The sequence below is a fragment of the Hipposideros armiger genome, unplaced genomic scaffold, assembly GCF_001890085.2.
Source record: "Hipposideros armiger isolate ML-2016 unplaced genomic scaffold, ASM189008v1 scaffold_282, whole genome shotgun sequence".
NCBI lineage: Eukaryota > Metazoa > Chordata > Mammalia > Chiroptera > Hipposideridae > Hipposideros > Hipposideros armiger.
The window spans coordinates 789,583-807,934 of record NW_017731632.1 but is presented as its reverse complement, the minus strand read 5'-3'; the positions used below and the strand labels follow the sequence as shown (position 1 = coordinate 807,934).

Genomic DNA, 18,352 nt, shown 5'->3' with positions numbered 1-18,352 from the left:
GGAAACTGACGCCGGGAGAAGAGTGGGAGCGTGCAGGGTATTTGCGCCGCGGGACGGGTGGCCTGAATTAATGGTCAGCTGTGAGCTGTCCGTCCGCCGTTGTCAGTCTGCAGACCACAACTCCCGAGAGGCCTTGCGGGCGAGCGGTTGAGCGCCGACCGCGACTCTCGCGAGAAGACGGGAGCTTGAGCTCACGGGCGTAGGCGGGGCCGGAACAAGGCGCTTTTCAAAGTGGTAATAGATGGTTTTCTTATCCAATACAATTGAAAATATACCTCCTCGACCCGTAGAACGCGGGAGTAGGGGCGGAGGCATCCAATGGGGATGCGAGGGGGGCGGAGCCGTAGCCTCCTGAGCGGAAGTGGTTCTCTATTGAGGCGGCGGCGTCTTGCTGGAGGGTTTCTCCGCAGCAGCTACCGAAGGTGCTTGGTAGCTGGAGTGCGTCGGTGGTGGCGTCTGCTGGACTAAACCAGTTCCAGGTAGGTCCATGCTTCGCGGGGAGGGAGCGGCAAGCCAGGGCCGGGCAGATTCGGGGTTCGGGCGGCTTCGCGGCTCAGGGAGCCGCCTTGGCGCAGCCGACCCCACTCGGGCCCCGACGCCCGGCCGGGCCTCTCCTGGGACCGCAACGGGCTCGCCCATCGTCCGCGCGGCTACACGACCCTGGTTCGGCGCGTGCAACAAAAAAGTGCGGAGGCCTCTCCCTGGTGTTTCGCTGGTGGGGCGGGCAGCGGCCACGGTGCTCAGTCTGTGAAATAGCCAGGGAAACAGAGGCTGGGATGGGGAGGTACGCGCCCAAGGTCACTCGGGGAGTCGGGCAAGGCGGCCCAGGGCGGGGGGACTGTGTGGGCCGTGCGGGGGAGACCTAAGCAAAGGTTTTTGTTCCCCGCCAACAGCGCTTCCTTTGTGTGTTCGCCGCCCCGCCATCGTGGGCCTGCGAGCCCGCGCGAGCCGCGTGGCGGAGCCTCCTGTGGACTTGGACGCGGCTGGGGGCGGTGGGAGTTGGCCCAGGGGGGCGCTCAGCCCGGGGCCGGAGCATAGTAAGTCCTCAGCTTCCGGTGGTTGGTGGAACCCGTGACTGCTGGGGCCCGTGGCCGAGGCCCCTCCCCTTGGGTCCCTGAAGGTTAATCAGGGTCTTACACTGAGGTTTGAGATTTGAAACACTGTGTTCAGTGAATGCCGTTTTCCACCCTTTGACTCGTTGAGGGAGGAGGGGAGAGAGCTCAAGAGTCTGGAGGAGACTGGAGCCCTCAGTAGCTGTTTTTGTGGGGTTTTGCCTTTTGTCTTATCCTTATCCGTGCCCATCGACGTTCACAGCCATACCTTTGTTCTGCTTCTGCGCCAAGGCAAGTCCTCGGAGCCAGAGTTAGGGTCCGAGCTCTGCAGCCAGCCTAGGTTGCCTAAATGGTTGGGTGACTGAGGCAGTCTGCCCAAGGTCACACAGACCACGGAGCGAATCGAAAACCTCGGTTTCCTAATTGCAGGATTAGGCCTTTGAGTTTAGTGACCAGGAGTTTTGTGACCTCTGGTAATGAAACGGACAGACGTTGAAGGAAACCTTTTTATATTTTTTTCTTTAGTGATTTTTTTTTAATGGGTGGGGCGAGACATGTTGGGTTCAGTTCTATCTATGAATTTGAGGTGAGATGGGAATATTCAAGTTCCCATCAAGAAAGATGTATTATTGCTGGCTTTTGTATTGCCTGAACTTGAGCTTCCAACTTTTATTCAAAATCTTGATTTAAGGGCCGGCCAAGTGGCCATTGGTTAAGAGTTGGCTTGGGATGCCAGCTCTGAGCAGCAGGACCCTGGTTCAGATCCTACATGAGGGCCAGTGACGCTGCGCCCTCTACAGCTAAGATGGTGAAAAACAACTCAACCTGGAGCTGGGCTGCCATGAGTCTCCGGTAATGGCGTAGGCTGTAGCCCCTGCTGCAGTGGGCTGCTGTGAGCTACCGTGAGTGGCTGGCAGACAGTGTGAGCTGCCGTGAACGACCGTCCAGTGGCAGGTGAGTGACTGCCTCACCCGGGAAGAGCGCAATGATAATACCAACATGGGCTAGTGAAGCGACGTCCTCCATGACTAGACTGAAAAATAAAAGGAGAGCTACTTGTCTGTTCCCCTTCCTCGATTTCCCAATAAAATCTTTTCAAAAAAAAAAAAATCTTGCGTTAATACAGTTTTAACAACCTTTTTACAATGGTCACACACACACACAGTTCTCCTAACTGCACTCTCCATGAAATTTTAGTGCTGCTTGCATACTGTGTGCCTTTTTATGTACTGTATGCATGTCTATACTTTGTCCATAAAAAGAGGGAGATTTTTTTGCCCCCATTTGAGGATGCATACTTTAATATTGTAAGTCAGCACATTGTTGAGGTTGTGTGTGCCAGGATTCCTGCTTGGGGTACAGCAGTGAACAACATAGGCCTGATGCAGGACCTAGGGGGGCTGAGGCGTGAGGGTGGAGGGAAGGAGTGAAATTCCCTGAGGTTGAAATACAAACTGTTCAAGATGGTCCTAGAGAGGTAAGCAGGATCCAGGCCCAGGTGTGTGGTGTGCCTCCCACTGAGGGAGTCAGAATTTGTCTAAAAGCCAAATCGGAAATCACTAAATTGAGTTCTAAGCAGGGAAGTAACACCGTTAGCTTTGCATTTTAGAAAAGTCACTGTGCTACGAGAAGCGTGGCTTAGAAAGGTGCCCGACACTGGTGGCCTCGGGACCAGTTAGGAAGCGGGAAAAGGGTAGCTTGGACCAGGGAGTGACAGCCAGTCAGAGCAGTTTTTTGTTTTTTAAATTCTATTTTTCTGTTTGTTGTTGGTGAACAGGAGTACAATTGATTTTTTTTTTTTGATTTTTTTTTTTAGTTTATTGGGGAACAGTGTGTTCCTCCCAGGACCCATCAGCTCCAAGCCAAGCTACCATCCTTTAGTCTTAGTTGTGGAGGGCGCAGCTCAGATCCAAGCCCAGCTGCAGCCCCCAATCCATTTGCGGGGGCAGCCCACCATCCTATGTGAGAGTCGAACCCAGTAACCCTGCTGCCAAGAGCACGCACTCTAACCAGCTGAGCCATTTGGCTGCCCGTCGGCAGCTCAGCTCAAGGTGCTATGTTCAATCTTAGTTATGGGGGGCATAGCCCACCATCCCATGCGGGAGTCGAACCGGCAGCCTTGTCCTCAAGAGCACATGTTCTCACCAACTGAGCCATCCGGCCGCCCCAGGGCAGTTTTTAATGGCTGTTTACTTATAGGCTATTAGCAGAGTCCATGTCCAGTAGTTTCTACCCCCCACTGATTACTGGAAAACGTGCACAGGTGATTGGCTTGTATGCTGTGTAAAAATGGCTTGGTGTGTTCTGTGTGTGTTACATTGTCTTACTTTACAACACTTGCCCTACATCTTTCACTGCCCCCAAATTAGGAACCCTTGAAGGACAAGGCTCCTGTAGAATATTACAAGGTTGACTCTGTTACTGAGATATAATTCACGTATTTACCCTTCTGGCTTGTATTTTCTAAATAGCTTGTTTCTCAGCAGGACATTTGGAGATGAGAGCAAGGCATTTTGAGATTTCTTCTGAAGGAGAAAGGCCCAGAGCCCCAGATGCTATACTGCGAGGTCAGAGTTCAAGTGAGAGGAGACATGGGGTTAGGACTGAAGGTGCAGCTTCCTGGATAGGGGATTTCCTTCCAAGTGTTTTTTTCGGGGTGTGAATAAGAACTGGCATTTTTATGGAATGCCACACCATGCAGGATAGGAAAGGCCTGGAAAAGATTGAAGCTAAGTATTTATTATCAGTAGCCTACTTGTGCAAAAGAGAAATTGTGACCATAGGCTTTCTTGGGGGATTCTTTTTAAGAAGCCATGAGGTCTGCTGGGGTACCCACTGCAGAACGAATGCACCTCCAGATAGCTGAGTAAATTGGCTTGCTCTATAGATTGATTCAACATTGACAAATTTGAAAGGAAACAATGTCTGCCGAGTGACATTATTAACCTGTAATATCTTCTTGTTTTGGAATCGCAGTGGCAGGTCTTCCCGGTGTTAGGAATGTGACCCAGTTGCCTGTAGGAGTTGCTCAGCTCTTGCGAAGTGATCACATCTACTGTCGAGCAATCACTACTTCTGTCTCTTACAGACCCACCTGCCTGGTAGCTGTGGTTAGCTCCATTTTACCTGTCCTGAAGACAGGGAGGTCAGGTCGCTTGCTCAAGGTCACACAGCTGGTAAGCAGACCTAGCATCTGAACCTCAGGCTCCATCTTTCTTCCTTTTGCTGCACTTTGTTATGTCATCCACATTGTTCTGTGGTGGGAAAGCACATGACCAGTGTTTTTAGTAGCTTCAAATACTAAACAAAACTTGAAAGTAGGGGGCATTTTTATGTTTCTTTTTCTTTTGAAGTAACATTTTCTCAGGAGGGGTTCGACTGTAAAAATCCTCAGGAGACTTGTTTTCAGCGATTGCAGTGTTGCGTTGTATCCTGGAGACCTGAGTTCCTGTTGCTGAGGAGCCTCCTCTCGCTCAGCGAGGGCAGGTAGTCCCAGGGCCTGGGCATTTGCCTGCTGCGCCTCACCTCTTACTGGAGCCAAACTGTTACCGGATCCTGCTGCTTGCTGTAGCAACAGCAGGACTAAAATGCGTGTCCGTTCTGAGCACTTTCTTGACGTGTTTCCTGATTTTCTGGCCTCTTCTCCCTCCAAGTTGAAAATGCCTCAGGTAGAGATGTTCTTGCCTCCTCCCCCCCCCCCATGATCACCTGTTTCTAAGTCTCCATTTGTTTCCTGATGGGGGACTAGTCTTAACTTGCAATGGAAGGCTCCATTTCCCCCATTCATCTTTTCTCCCTCTCAGAAACACTCTGCCATCTCTTCTAAGTATCTGCTATCTCTTTCACGCATCTGAAGAGCTTGAACATTTAATTTGAGTGGGAAAAATGATTATTTAGCCAACATGTTTGTGCTAAGGGGAGGGGATGACATGGTAAGTATTTGCGTTAGAATTATGATTATTGAATACAGTAGAAAAAGTGGTTAAATTGAGGCCAAAAGTCACCTTTGAGGTAGGCCTTGAGGGATGAAGGAGTTCTCCAAAGTAGGGGGGCGGGGCCTATGGGGGGGGGCTTACATGTATCAGATTGTGGCGCTGTGTGTGACAGGAAAGTCTGGAGTGGGTGACACATCCAGGGTCTGTGCAGTAACGTCGTCAGTTCTGCCTTAAATGCTTATTTGGGTATGTGAATTAGTCCCAGTGGGATTGGTAAATTAGGGAACAATTTGCACATAATGGGAATTTTGCGTTTGCTGTGCATAATTTCTTCTATGGGAAATACTGGGTGGACACAGAAAATTGAACTTGGCTGAACCCAGCTACACGTAGACAGTGGACTGTCCACACCTCAAACATCTACCAGCTGTCTCAATTGATTTTGTTTTATGAGCCACACCCATGGTCACCTGATGGTACAACATTGCCCTACTTCCCAGTGACTCGGGAGCTGCAAACCTGGTAAGGTGCCATAGTTACAGGAGGATATGTAATGGCACTTTCTTAACCATTAATGTGTCAGACAGTGCTGCCGTGTTTGTTAGGTTCTTACCATGTGTGTCTGTGTATCTGTGTCATTGTCAAGAGTTGTTGAGGGTTGTACCCCTAAGTCCATATTTCCCAATAAGCCCTGTGGGTTTCTTGTATTGGTGAATTTGAGGAACACATGTATCTGTAACAAACTGCAAATGAGGCCAGAAAGGTTAGGGAGCGGGGGAGGTTGGCTGTACGATATGAAGGCAATGGGTGTGATCTTTGGGGAATATTTGCAGTTTTCTAGGGTTCTTAGAGCCTGGCCGTCTTTTTTTAGCTACCATGTGGAGACTTTTGTAACGTTCTCCCTACTGCCCCCTCTGCCTTTTCCGTGTGTCAGACCCTCCCTTTGTGGTAGGTGTTTGCTGCGAGCCAGGGACCACTGGCTTAGGTTTTACTCCCTAGGTGGTGTCAGGGAGTTGAAGACGGAGGGTCTGGATCTGGCTTCTGCTGCTTCCAGGCCCCGGTGTGGGGTCCCACTGCCAAGATGAGTGTCTCTAGAGCAGGGGTCAGCAAACTGTGGCTCGCGAGCCACATGCGGCTCTTTGGGTACATTCTGTCTCAAAAGTTTGCCGACGCCTGCTCTAGAGGATAGGGTTTGGCAGCCTTTTAGTGATACAGCTCACCTCCGTTAGTTAGCCAGCTGCCTGGGAGTAGAAGGGAATAACCTGCAGCGCTCTGGTATGCAAACGAGGGGGCTCCCACTGTGGGGCACCACTCAGCTGCCATGTGCTGTGGGTACAGGTCAGAGTCTGATTTGTAAGCTGGCTCCCTCCCTCAAGGCTTGCACCTTGGCCATTTTTAGTGGTTCTACAGTCACACTCGTATCCCACCCTGTGTTCAGTAGAGGCAGCCACGGTCCCTTTCTGGCTTTCTCTGCAGGCTCCATGCTTTGCAGACATTTATGTGAGCCCGGTGTGCATGCCTCCTTTGAGTTTTATGACCAAAGTGACCCTGACCCTGGAGAAGAGGGAGAGGTTGTTGATGGCCTCAGGACCTGAGGTTGACTTGCCCAGTGGCCTCTGGTATCTTTTCAGCCTCTGGAGGGATGGGTCCTTAGGTTTCCTTCATTATGTTACGCTTGCTCCTGGCCCCCAGGAATTGCCTTATCTGTATGACCAGCCCCCCTAGATCCTAAGCCACCATGGCTTGAAAGAGAACTAAAAATGAGGGGTCAGAGAGGTGGAGGAGCCCCCCCCCCCAACCTGGTTTCCATCTATGCTGCTCCTTCTGCAGAGGAGCAGTTTTAGGGCCGGTAGTCGGCTTCTGAGCTGCCCGTTCACTGGTCGGATTTGGTGTCTTTGAATCGCTCTCCCAGTCGTGAAGCTCCCCCAGATCAAATGCTGACACACCTCACCAGACTTGGCCGTTAGAGAATTGAGGTCCGCCCCAGGCCCCGGGCTTTCATTGGCAAGAGGGTCAGCCTAGCATTTGGGGGGAAGTACATAATCCTGCATGTGAAGCTGTAGAGAAATTCATAGGGATAGCGAGAGCCTGGGCACCAAGCACTGAGGGTCCCCTGCAGGTGAGCGAGCGCCTTACAGATGCGTCAGGGCTATGTCCACTGTAGACCTTTCTGACTATTTGAACTATTTGTCTATTTAAAATAGAGGAATAGGTCAAGTTTCTTTTTTTTTTTTTTTACTGTGGTAAAATATATATAACAAAACAGACCATTTGAACCACATTTAGGTGTGCAGTGGCATTAAGTAAACTCACACTGCTGTGTAGCCATCACCACCGTCATCTCCAGAACTTTCTCATCTTCCCAGATAGAGCTCTGTTCATTAAACATGACTCCCCCTCCCCTAGCCCCCGGCAGCCACCATTCTGCTTTCTGTCCCTGAATCTGGTGGCTCGCGGTGCCTCGTATAAGGGGAGGTGTGCAGTGTCTGTCCTTCTGTGACTTATTTCACTGAGCCTGATGTCGAGTCTCCAAGGCTCTTCCATGTTGCAGCACGCAGTCAGGGATTTCTTTTTAAGGCAGAGTAGTATCCTTGTTTTTATCGGTACTTAATTTTTCGTAGATTTCTGGGAAGCTGAAGTCCATTCTTAATTCTCAACCCTTGCATCGTAAGGCTAATGTCACAAACAAAAGCAGAGCATCTCTAAACCTGCACAGCTGTGGTTTTTTCTCTACTAGAAGCAAAAGGCATTCCTGATGGCCCTACGTTGGGAGGAAAGGAAGGGCTCTCCTGAGTGACAAGTCACTAAGCAGGTGTGAGGGCCCCTGGGACTTTGCCAATTACTGCTGGTAGCTTCCTCAGAGTCGGGAGGTGACTTTGTGACAGACCTAGTCACTGTCACTGCAGGCATGGTCTGCTGCTTTCTGGGTTTGCTACTTTCTGGGTTTGCTAAGGCCACATGTCTGGGCCTGCCCAAAGCTCCAGGGGCCTGTGGTGAGGCTGTTGAGCCTCCCCTGGAAGTACATGGCTGCCCTTCAGCGTCTAGGCCTAAACCGGGGGCCAGCCATGTTCCTTGTCTGGGCTGAACTAAGCCTTGCTGAGGGCCACAGGCACGTGTCCCAGCTCTCCCTGGGGCTGACTGCTGGCTCCACTCTCACGTACGCAAAGAGCCATGGTTTCTGGCCCTTTGGACATAGTGCGCAGTGTGACTTCACCTCCCCATTGTCTTTTCACTTAGAGCACGTGCTCTGTGGGCGCCTATCATGTTCACTGTGTTTCTAATCCCTGGGGCAGTGCTTGACCCAGAGCGGACATTGTCAGTAGTCACTGAGTTAATCAGCGGCAAGGCCACCTCCAGAGTGCCTTCATTCAGCATGAACAGCTGCGAGGTGGGGGCACTGCTCCCGGTAAGGACGAGACTGCGGCCTTGGGGCTGGTGCTGCCCTTTATACAGCAAGCAAGAGGCTCTTCTCTTAAGTACTAGGCTTGGCCGTCGGTGTGACTGTTGCACAAAGTACCATTGAAGAAGCTTGGAAATGAAAGTTACTGGCAACTTGAACGCTCCTGCCGGGTTCCTGGGACGGCAGGTTGTGCTGGGCACCAGGCATTGCCAGGGCCTTTGGGCAGCACACAACAGCAGGCCTGAAACACGCTCGGTCTTGACCATGTGTTCTGTAATCCTGCTTTTGAGATGTCATTGAGGGAAGTACGTGAAATAACATGGAGTGACACTACGTTGATGGTTTAAAAGGGGAAGGCGTGAGCCTGCCAGTGCCTGAGCAGCCTGACAACGTGGCACTCCCTGATGAGGGTGTGTGGGACATAGGCTTCTCCCTGCCATCACCACGCCGCCACACAGCCTGCCCTGGCCAGCGCGTCCAGACTCACAGGAGAGACTGCTCGTAGCTGCCATACACTTGTCACACGGAGTGAGTGACTGATGTGTGCACAGCAACTCCCTGTCCGAAGGGGCGTAGGCAGCTGCCTTAGAGCCAGGATGGCGTGGCACTCGTGGGACAAGTGAGAGGAATCAGCTGTGGGACTGTCAAGGGTGACTGACTGGCAGCCTTGGCTGCCCTGGCCTGGCATGTGTCTGCGGGGGGCTGGGCCGGCGGGCTACAGACTGGCCACCTCCTGTTGGTGGGGCACCCCTCCCCTACCCCGCTTTCTGCTGACTCTTCCTTTCTCGGCTTGCGGGAAAGCCGAGGCGTGAGAAACAATGACAGAATCCGGCTCCAGTCTTAACGCTTCCTGCTTCCTGCCTGCCTCAGTCTGTGTCTAACGGTTATGTGTGTGGGCATGCTCACAGAACCATGCCCACGTGTACGCTGCATGCATGTGTGATGGCGTGTGTCACACTCCTCCTCAAGCTGAGGGGCCGTCTGATGTGCCAGCCTCTAACCATACAGAGTGATTGAGGGGACCGTTCAGCCTTTAAGAGCACAGGAGGCACCAGCGACATCAGCTTCTCTCCCTGTACCCAGCCCGGCACCTCTCGTCCTGCCTCACTGCCACTGCCCCCAAGCCACACGCCTTTCTTCTTGCCAGGTTCCTCTGTCCCCTCCCCAGTCTGCATTCTGACCTGTTCAGTCCCCATCCGCCCTCAGAGCACACAGGTGACAGATCTCTCTGATTGCATCTAAAACCTTGACTGTGCTGCCCTTGGGGTGTGTGTGAGGCTTGTCTGCTGCCTGCTTCCCCCTTCTGCATGCCCCGCCCACCAGCTTGTTTCCTTAGCAACTCCCATTACATTGGGCCTCGTCTTTAGTCACTTCCTCTAGGCAGCCCCGCTTGACCTGCAGTGTGAGCCTCCCTTGCTTGGTCACCAGCGACCAGCTTCCTGGGGCCGGCTCAGTGCCCTCACCCTGGCCCCCGTCCCTCCTGTTCACTGCTGCTGCCTCCTGGGGATGCAGCTTTTGTCTTAACTGGTACCTCCAGGTTCTCCAAACTGGGCTTCTGATTTTTTATTCTCTTTACAAGCTCGCCTGTCTCCCCCTGACTCCCCAACTTGTCACACATTCTGCACTCTCTGCTCACCTTTCAGCTGTCTTTGGACCTTTCTGCCTGGACATCGCAGGTCCAGCATTTCTAACTTTAAAGTCGTCTGCCCTCAACACCTGTTTCCCTTCCCTTCGCCAAGTTTGGTTTTGTAGGTACATCTGACTCTGGCATAGTGTCATTTAGAGTACGGGTTCTGGTGTCAGAACGCCCTGGTGTAAATCCAGGCTCTAGTGTTGACTAGCCATGGAGTTTGGGCAAGTTCACACCCTGGTCATCGTTACCAGGTGACAGGAGGGTCACGTGAGATGGAGGTTGGAAAGGAGGTGCCTTGCACATGGTAGAAGTTACCTCTAAGCTTTAGCTGCTGTTGTTAGTGTCATTATTATTCCGATGGCCTCTATCGTCTGCATGACCCGGCACCTTTGCAGTTGGTGAAGGCTCCCCTTCCCACACCCCCTAGCCTCTCCGCCCTGCACGCTGCCCTTCCACGTGCCACGCTGGTCTGGAAATGCCCCTTTGTTCACACCTGCGCCCCTGGTGTAATCCAGCCCCTTGGCGGGCTTCCCTAAGGCGGCCTTCCAGCTTCCTATGTCCTCTGACCACTGGCCCTTTCCATCGCCAGAGGAAGAAGGCAGGGTTGGAAGGCATAGCTGGATGCCTGGCCTTGGGTGTGGGGGTTGGGGAAGGGTGGTGGGAGTAGAAACTGGGCCAAGCAGCAGGGTCTCGCTGGGACTGCAGGGCTGCAGGAGGCTAGTTTCAGAGGGCAGGGAAGGAGTACAGGCCGAGGTGCGGGGGCACCTCCGGGACAGTCACAGGACTTACCAGCCGTGTTGCAAGCGTCCACGTGAAGCAGGTGGGAGGTCAGAGGCTTAGGGACCATCCCAGGTATATGCACCCAGCTGTTGGCCTTTCTCAGCAGACGGGGCTCTCCCTCCTGTCAGTGACATTTTGATCTGTCTTCTCAATTCAAAGACACGTCATTGGGGTCGATATTTTTTTGCCACAAAAGCTGTCCCGTGGGTGTACACCCAAATGTAGGACACTTCTTGGGCCAGCAACAGGATCATGTTGGAGCCGGGGCTTGTGGCGGGCCTGGGGCTGGTCTTCGTGAGTCCTGCAGGGCTGTTGGGGCACCTCCCCCTTCTGTGCAGACCTGATGGACAGTCTTCGTCCTGGCCAGAGCCTTCCTCCCTGAACCCCAGTCTGAGTTGAAGGCTCAGGGTGTGAGGTGTTGCTTTGGGAAGGATTTGTGCCCCTCTTGAGTGGGAGCACATGTGGCTCCTGGTTTGGGCAGCCTGAGGATTGTCAGGAGATGTCAGGCCACAGGCCAGTGAGTGACACGGTGAAGACATTATCCATCTCAGCTCCTTGAGGTCAGAGTGGATAATGAGGTGCTGGCGGGCCAGGGGTTGTGCAGGCTCAGTCCACAGGTGCTGGAGAAGGCTCGGCTGGCTGGGCAGCCCCTCCCAGGGGCAGGCCTTTTCAGGCCCCTCCTGGTCCTGTGTTCCTTTCACACCCAGCTCGCGCCTGCCTCAGCTGCCTTCACTTTCGAATTCCCCGTGCAGGAGCCGCACTGCCAGTGAGCGAGGTGGGGAGATGGGCAGCCCATCCCGCAGCCCTTGCGGGTGGTGCTCTGGGCCAAGCACTCAGGTGTGCTGCTCTCACACGGCCAGCAGGCCACTGTGGCAGGTGCTGTCCTGTGTGGAGCTAAGGAAACGCACCGCCCCCAGGGTCACAGGGAGGGGCGTGGAGGCGCCTGACTCCAAGGCCAGATTGCCTCCACAGGCCAGCTTAGGAGTGAGGACTTGACAGGACAGGGCCCAGGGAAAGGCCGCTGTGGTCAGCGGTGTGTTTAGAAAGATGGGTTGGCAGCAGGGTTGAGGGGTACCAGGAGGTGGGGGGATCTGTTAGGAGGAGGCAGTGGCCCTGGAGATGAAAGGGTGGTTCTGAGTGGTCCTGTCATTTCTGCCACCATGATCTCTCTCTCTCACTGTCTCCTTTCCAGCTCTGAGGCCATTGTCCTAGTCCAGTGGTTCCCATGGTGTGGCCTCTGGAGCAGCACCGTCATCGCCTGGGAACTTGTTAGAAATGCAGAATTCGAGCCCCTTCCCAGACCTGCTGACTCAGAAACTGGTTTAACAAGCGCTTAAGTTTGAAAACCATTGTCCTTGTCCTGAGCGACCCTAGTACCGCTCCTCAGGCTCAGGGCTCCTGCACCGGCTACAGCCTGGCGCCTGGCTCCACCTATTGCTTCTCTTCCCGTTTGCCCTTACACACTGCACCCTGATGCTGAAGTAGCTGTGGTCGGCCACCCCCTCCCAGTGAAGCCCAGGGCCTCGCTCTCCAGCAGCCTCTGCCCCTCCCTCCGCTTTCTGCCCTTCCTGGGACCTGCCTGGCTCCCCCGTCCACACTTTCTCAGTTTGTCTCCACTCCCCCGTTGCCAATGACGGAAGTCTCAGCTGGGCATACAGGGTGAACCAGGGTGGGTGTCTCTCGTGTCCTCAGCTAAATGATCAGCTCCTCCAGAGGGTGACAGCGACGGCGGGGAAGAGCCAGGGACTCTGGGCTCTGCTCCAGCCTGGGGAGCTCTGTCCCTGCCCAGTTGTGAGGAGTCCATGAGGTCACATGTGGCAGCCTTGATTCTCATCCTTTCCCAGCAGCTAGCACAGTGCTCTGCGTGTTTTCACTGCCAGGAAGGAGGGCCGGATCACGGGGTTTGGGGCCAGTAGTTTGGTGTGCTACAAGAATGTGTACTTCCTACGACGGCTGGGGTCAAGGACACGTTGCATCGTGTTTGGTGAAGGCCCGGCCCGCGGTCACCTGAGCGAGGCTGATGGTGCAGACGGCTGTGGTCACCAACTTGACCTCTTTGTGTTTCAGGACTCGAAGATACGGGGAGTCTGCTGGGCTGCAAATGCCCGTGCTAGCTGGAGGGTGAGGAGCCAGCAGGCGTGAGCGGTGGGGAGCGCTGGGCTTCCCGCAGGCCGTGGAACCGGTCACTTCCTCCGTGGGGCAGCCGCCAAAGAGCACAATGAGCACGGTGAGTGGTCAGTGGGGGTGTTTCCTTCTCAAGGCCGAGCAGCGCCCTTGCTCCTGTGGCACATTAGAGACGGTGGCAGATGGTGCTTCTGGGTCACCCCGGTTCGGGACCTCGGTACTCATGCCAACTTGCTTGTCATGTTGGGGTGCTGTGTCTCGCGTGGAGTTCAGGAAGAAGGCGAAGGAGTGGCTGAGGGTGTTGAAATTCTGTACGTGCAGAGTAGCTGGCGGTGTCCTAGCCACACTAGGGCTCTGGTTTATTTCACCACTTGTAACCCAGTTTTCCGGGTCTTGGTCCAGTGCGAACGCAGTGGCTGTAATCTTTGGTGAGAGTTCTCTCACTTGGCAACTGAAGCTGCAAGTCATTGTGACTGCGTTCAGAGCTTTCATCAGACTGCAGAGCAGCTCTGATTTGTCCTAACTCAGGTGTCACCTGGAGCTCCTCGAGCTGAGAGAATGTTGCCTGGAGGCCCCCTCCCCATTTACTCCCTACTGACAAAGTTTCTTTAATGGTCTAAACTCTGAACGGAGTTCCTGTCGGATGGACCAGGTGTGAAGCAACCAGGCTCCAGAGGTGCTCTTGAGTGGCGGTGGGCAGGTGGGGGCAGGGCGGGGTGAACAGGAGTTGACTCCCTTCAGATTCCGTTCGCTGCCCCTTGTCCCTTCCTGGCCATGCCCAGCCCCCACTGCGCTCCAGGCCCACTCAACTTTCATACACAGAAGGACATTCATATCGCTGGACCAACAGTTTAAAACGCAGATGATCTGCCACATTGTCCCTTATCTGCAGATTGCCACTGCAGCTCCCCTGTAGGGAACGTGTCCTAAGCTGGGTACCTCCCCTCTGAAGGCCACGCTCTGCCCAGGCAGGATCTGGACAGACAGCAATGTAGCCTGTTTATGAGGGTATGTGAAGAAGCTGGTTCAAATGTCCTCAGAGTGGTGTGAGTAACTCAGGTGCTAGAGGTCCCACAGGGGGGTTGTGACAGAGCTGTGGGCCCTTGAGGGCTCTGCTGGCAGAAAGAAGGGGAGCCGTGATGAGAGGGGTTCTCAGATATGCCAGGTTTCTCCCTGGGCTGAGCTCACAGCCACCTCCTCCCTGCCCTGGGGGAGTGCAGGTGGAGTCGCAGGACTTGGCAAGGGCCCGTGGCTGCTGCAGGACTCGCTCAGTGGGGACCAGAAACCACACAGATAGCTGCAGTGGGGCACAAAGAAAGGCGCCTGTTGAGTGCTGTCTACTAAGAAAGATTCGGCCCCTTTCAGGGGGAGGATGGCGCAAGGACCACATCAGAGACAGTGGGGTGGGCGTGAAGGAGCCCTCAGTAGTCTGGGCTGCTGGGGAACCCCCTAACACCAGGCCTCCTGGGATGGTTCCCTGTCTTTAGAGCCACCAGAAGGTTCTAAACCCAGCTCCTTGATAGAATCGCTGTTGGAATGCCGGTGGAAACAGGCTTCTGTGTCCCCTAGCGAGGGCTGGGCTGGGTGAAGGGCCTCACACAGGTGTCAGCGACAGGGTCTGGTCCTTCCAGACTGTCCAGGGACACAGTGCCTCGTAAGGCCTCTTAGGGTTAGGGTAGTGATGGCCTTGCCTGTCTTTGTTCATTGCTTTGTCATTATGACAGCTCTGCGAGGTGGGGCTTGTAAAGTTCACACTCAGTAGTTACGGAGCAGCCCAGGTCAGCCATTGTGAAGCATAGCTGGCCCAGTGCCCTCGCAGAGGGGACGGCATGGAACACAGGAGCCAGGCTGGGCCGGGGCCGTTCAGAGGAGTGGAGTGACAGCTCAGTTGGGAGATTCTGTCGCCTCCTGGTTCTCTTGAGGAAGGCAGCAGGGGGCTTGTTCTCATCTTGAGTTTCGGTCGGGGCCATCCAGGTGTGAAATGCTGGTGGCTGGAGGTGTGGTGGACCAAGGGCTGGGGCAGAGTCTGTGCTGCAGAGGCCTGTGTAGACGCTGGGTCCTCCCAGGCAGCCACTGGGAACAGGCTGAGGAAACCAGTTGAGTTGTTGGGGGCGACTGGTAGGGGTAAGCCACCTGTGGTATATTCTAAAAGGTGAGAGGCCAGATTGCCCAAAGGAAGACCTGCTTTCCACAGTGGGCAGAAACTTGGGGAACTGGGGGTTTTGGGGGCTAAGAAAAAAGGCTCCATGAGGCCAAACACAAATTCAAGGAAGGCAGGTCTGTGACTTTTGGTTAAAAGCAGGGTTTCTGGCCAAGTCCTGGCCTGGACCAGGGGCTTGCACTTGCGATAGGCCAATCATTGGACAGGACAGGCTTTGCTTGATGGAGCTCGTATTCACTATGTGTTTAGGGTGATTTCTCTGTAAAGATTCAGCTGTAGAATTACAGATTTTGAGAGGACCCCCACCTCAGCTCTGCTCCCTGGCCTGCTCCTCTTTTTTTATGAGTTGAACCATTCCTGTGCTGACCTTTTTATTCTTGCTGAAATCCTATCAGTCAGGAGCTCATGTGACTTTTCTTTCCCCTGGGTACCCTCAGAGAAAGCGCCGTGGAGGGACAGTAAATTCTAGACAAGCGCAGAAGCGAACTCGGGAAGCAGCCTCCACCCCTGAGATGGCCTTGGAAGCAGAGCCTATAGAGCTCGTGGAAAGCGGTGAGACTGCTGGGGACCCCGGGGCAGTGGGGTGTTGGTGTGGTACAACGCACGTGGGCGTGGGTGACCATACACGCTGGAGCCAGTCGATGCCCAGCGCTGCTGCCTACCAGCCATGGGGCCTAGTGTAAGTTACACAGCCTATCTGAGCCTCAGTTTCCTCATCTGAAATGGGGGATGAGTAGTACCGGCTGCATAGAGTTGTCACGACACTGAAACAGGTTGGAGATGCAGGGCACGCTACGCAGCGTTGGCTTACGTCGCAGTTTTGTCAGACCTACAGTCTCAGACTTGCCTGTGCTAACTCCTTCCAGCTAAATGGGTAGCAGCTGCCCCCTGATGCCCTAGGAGCTCACGGCCAGCCAGCCTCTGGGGCCAGGCAGCAGGGAGGCGAGACGCCTTGGGCCGACTCACTGTTGGCAAGCGTGTCTGCCATTTGCTTGGCCTGTGAACTGCTCAGCTTTCCTCCTGTTTTGTTTTTTTGGGGGGAGGCGGGGAATTGGGGGAGGGGACCAGCCAAGTCGTTGTTCTTTAGTCTTAGTTGTGGAGGGCGCCAGTCGCCATCTGGCTGCCCGTCGGCAGCTCGTGGCCTCTAAGCTCAAGGTGCTGAGTTCAGTCTTAGTTGTGGGTGGACGTAGCCACCATCCCATGCGGGAGTCGAACAACCAGCCTTTTCGTTAAGAGCGCACGCTCTATCCATTGAGCCATCTGGGCGGCAACTCAGCTCAAGGTGCCGAGTTCAGTCTTAGTTGCAGGTGGGTGTAGCCCACCATCGAACAGGCAATCTTGTTAGAAGCACGTGCTCTCACCAGCTGAGCCATCCTGCCACCTTTGGCAGCTCAGTGACAACTCAGCTCGGGCGTAGCGTCACTGGCCCATGTGAGACTCGAACCAGTGGCCCTGTTGCTCAGAGCTCTCACTCTTGAGCAAGCTCTTAACCAACTGAGTCCCTCGGCCAGCCCATTCCCTCCTCTGGTCTTTTCATTAAAACAGGACATGGCCTCAGAGCAGGCATGGGCCGGAGCTGTCTGGGTTGAAGGGAATTCGTTGCAGGCAGGGCCAGGCTGGACTTCTGCCGCCAGGGAAGTAGCAAGTGACCTGAATTGAGACCCTTTACTCTGCATATAGCAGTCAGATTGCTTTCATAACTGCTGCCTGCAAACTGACTTGACAGAGAAGCGATTTCTCTGAGGTGCATTTTGGGTTCCCTTCAGAGTACTGAAGTTCTCATTTTTGTCTCTGTCTCTGAGTTTCACTTCTGCCCATGAAACCCTAAAACCCTGGAGGCTGCGCCCAGGGCCCCACCACCCAAAGCTGGTGCCCGGTGGCTGCATTCTGCCCTTTGGAGGCTGGTACAGGGTCCTTGTCATCCCACAAGCCGTCTTACCTGTGTGCGGGCGTCTGTGCCAGCTGCCCACGGAAGTGCTGTTTTTATCTGTAAGAGCCAAAAATTGTGTCCACCAGGAAGGGACTAGTCTGTAAAATTCAGTTTATCAGTATATAGACTATACTTTAAATAAAGAGCGAGGTCCTTTTATATAAATGACATTGAACATCTTTGATATAGTGTGGTTTTCATTCCTGTGGAACTTTAATACAAGGGAAAAAAAAACAAGTGTGAATATGCTAAATGTAAATGTATTACAGACCACCTCCCCCAAATACTAAGCAGATGCCCTTTGCAAAAGTCCTACCCTCACACCTTTGAATGTTAGTAATAGAACCAGTGGATGTAAATTCTCTTTCTGTTCATGTAAATGAACATTGTCCTCTGCCTTTCGTCCCTACTGGCCAGATGTAAGTGCCGGTGACTGTTTGGCACACGCCCTTCTCCACCCTGTCTTGTGCTCGCGTGGACACCACAGTGGACCTTAGGGCTCAGAGGCAAGCTGCAGGACAGGCTCGACCCACTGTGGTGTGTCGGGGTCCTAGGGGACCCTGACAGCGTAACTGATGAAGGTTCTGAGCTACGTGCAGCTTGAGGCCTGTGGGCAAGTGGCAGCCATCAGCTTCCCGCTGCTGGGGGAGCAGGGGTTCAGGTGGTTTGGTCCAAGGGGAAAGCCCTGGGCTCAGCGAGCCTGATCCCTCCCCAGAAGCCCTGCCTCTCCCCTGTTAAGGAGGAGCATGGGGGAGGGGCACCGGGGTCTGCTGAGTGACAGTGAGGCCACAGGGGTAGGGGTGTGCCTGCACAGACACCCGGCCCCTGCCCCAAGGGTTCCTTTGAAAAAGCCACCTGCCACCACTCACAGCCAGTCTGGAAGGGCATTGGTGGGCAGTCACCCCTGAAAGGGGATTGGTCCCCATGCCCTTGGCATTCTGTACTTGGCGGGGGTCCCGGGGAAGAAGCCTGTGCTGTTTGTGACCATGTTAATGAAGCTTGGGGCATATGCTCTGTCTTTCCTCCTAACGTTTATTAAAATGCTTTGTTTGGAAGCTGGAGACGAAATAGTGGACCTCACCTGTGAATCCCTAGAGCCCGTGGTCGTCGACCTGACGCACAACGACTCTGTCGTGGTAAGTGTTTGGATTGTGGCCCCTGGTCACAGGTTATGGGTTGAAGAAATGTGTGTGTTTGATGACTGGAGCCCAAGATGGAAATGTTTTGGGAAAGTTTTTGTTGCCTGTGGACGGTAGACCTGTGTGTCCCTGACCTTTCCACAGCTGACACAAAGCCCTTGGGGTCAGGCTCCCAGGGGCTCGTCTCTCTTTACCCCC

The 18,352-nt window shown here is 54.1% G+C and overlaps 1 protein-coding gene across 2 annotated transcripts in view; it reads left to right on the top strand.

The window, feature by feature from the left end:
- The first annotated feature begins 370 nt into the window (after positions 1-370).
- RNF4 (ring finger protein 4) overlaps positions 371-18,352 on the top strand; it is a 30,263-nt gene continuing 12,281 nt past the window's right edge. Inside the window, exons 1-4 of one of the 2 annotated variants that reach the window (XM_019658067.1) lie at positions 371-479; positions 12,868-13,027; positions 15,523-15,637; positions 18,072-18,151. In XM_019658067.1, coding sequence (XP_019513612.1) covers positions 13,019-13,027; positions 15,523-15,637; positions 18,072-18,151 — 204 coding nt within the window. In that variant the 5' untranslated portion in view covers positions 371-479; positions 12,868-13,018. Of the gene's footprint in view, positions 480-3,441; positions 4,229-12,867; positions 13,028-15,522; positions 15,638-18,071; positions 18,152-18,352 lie in introns of those variants that run through there. The other variant, XM_019658068.1, reaches the window with a different exon arrangement.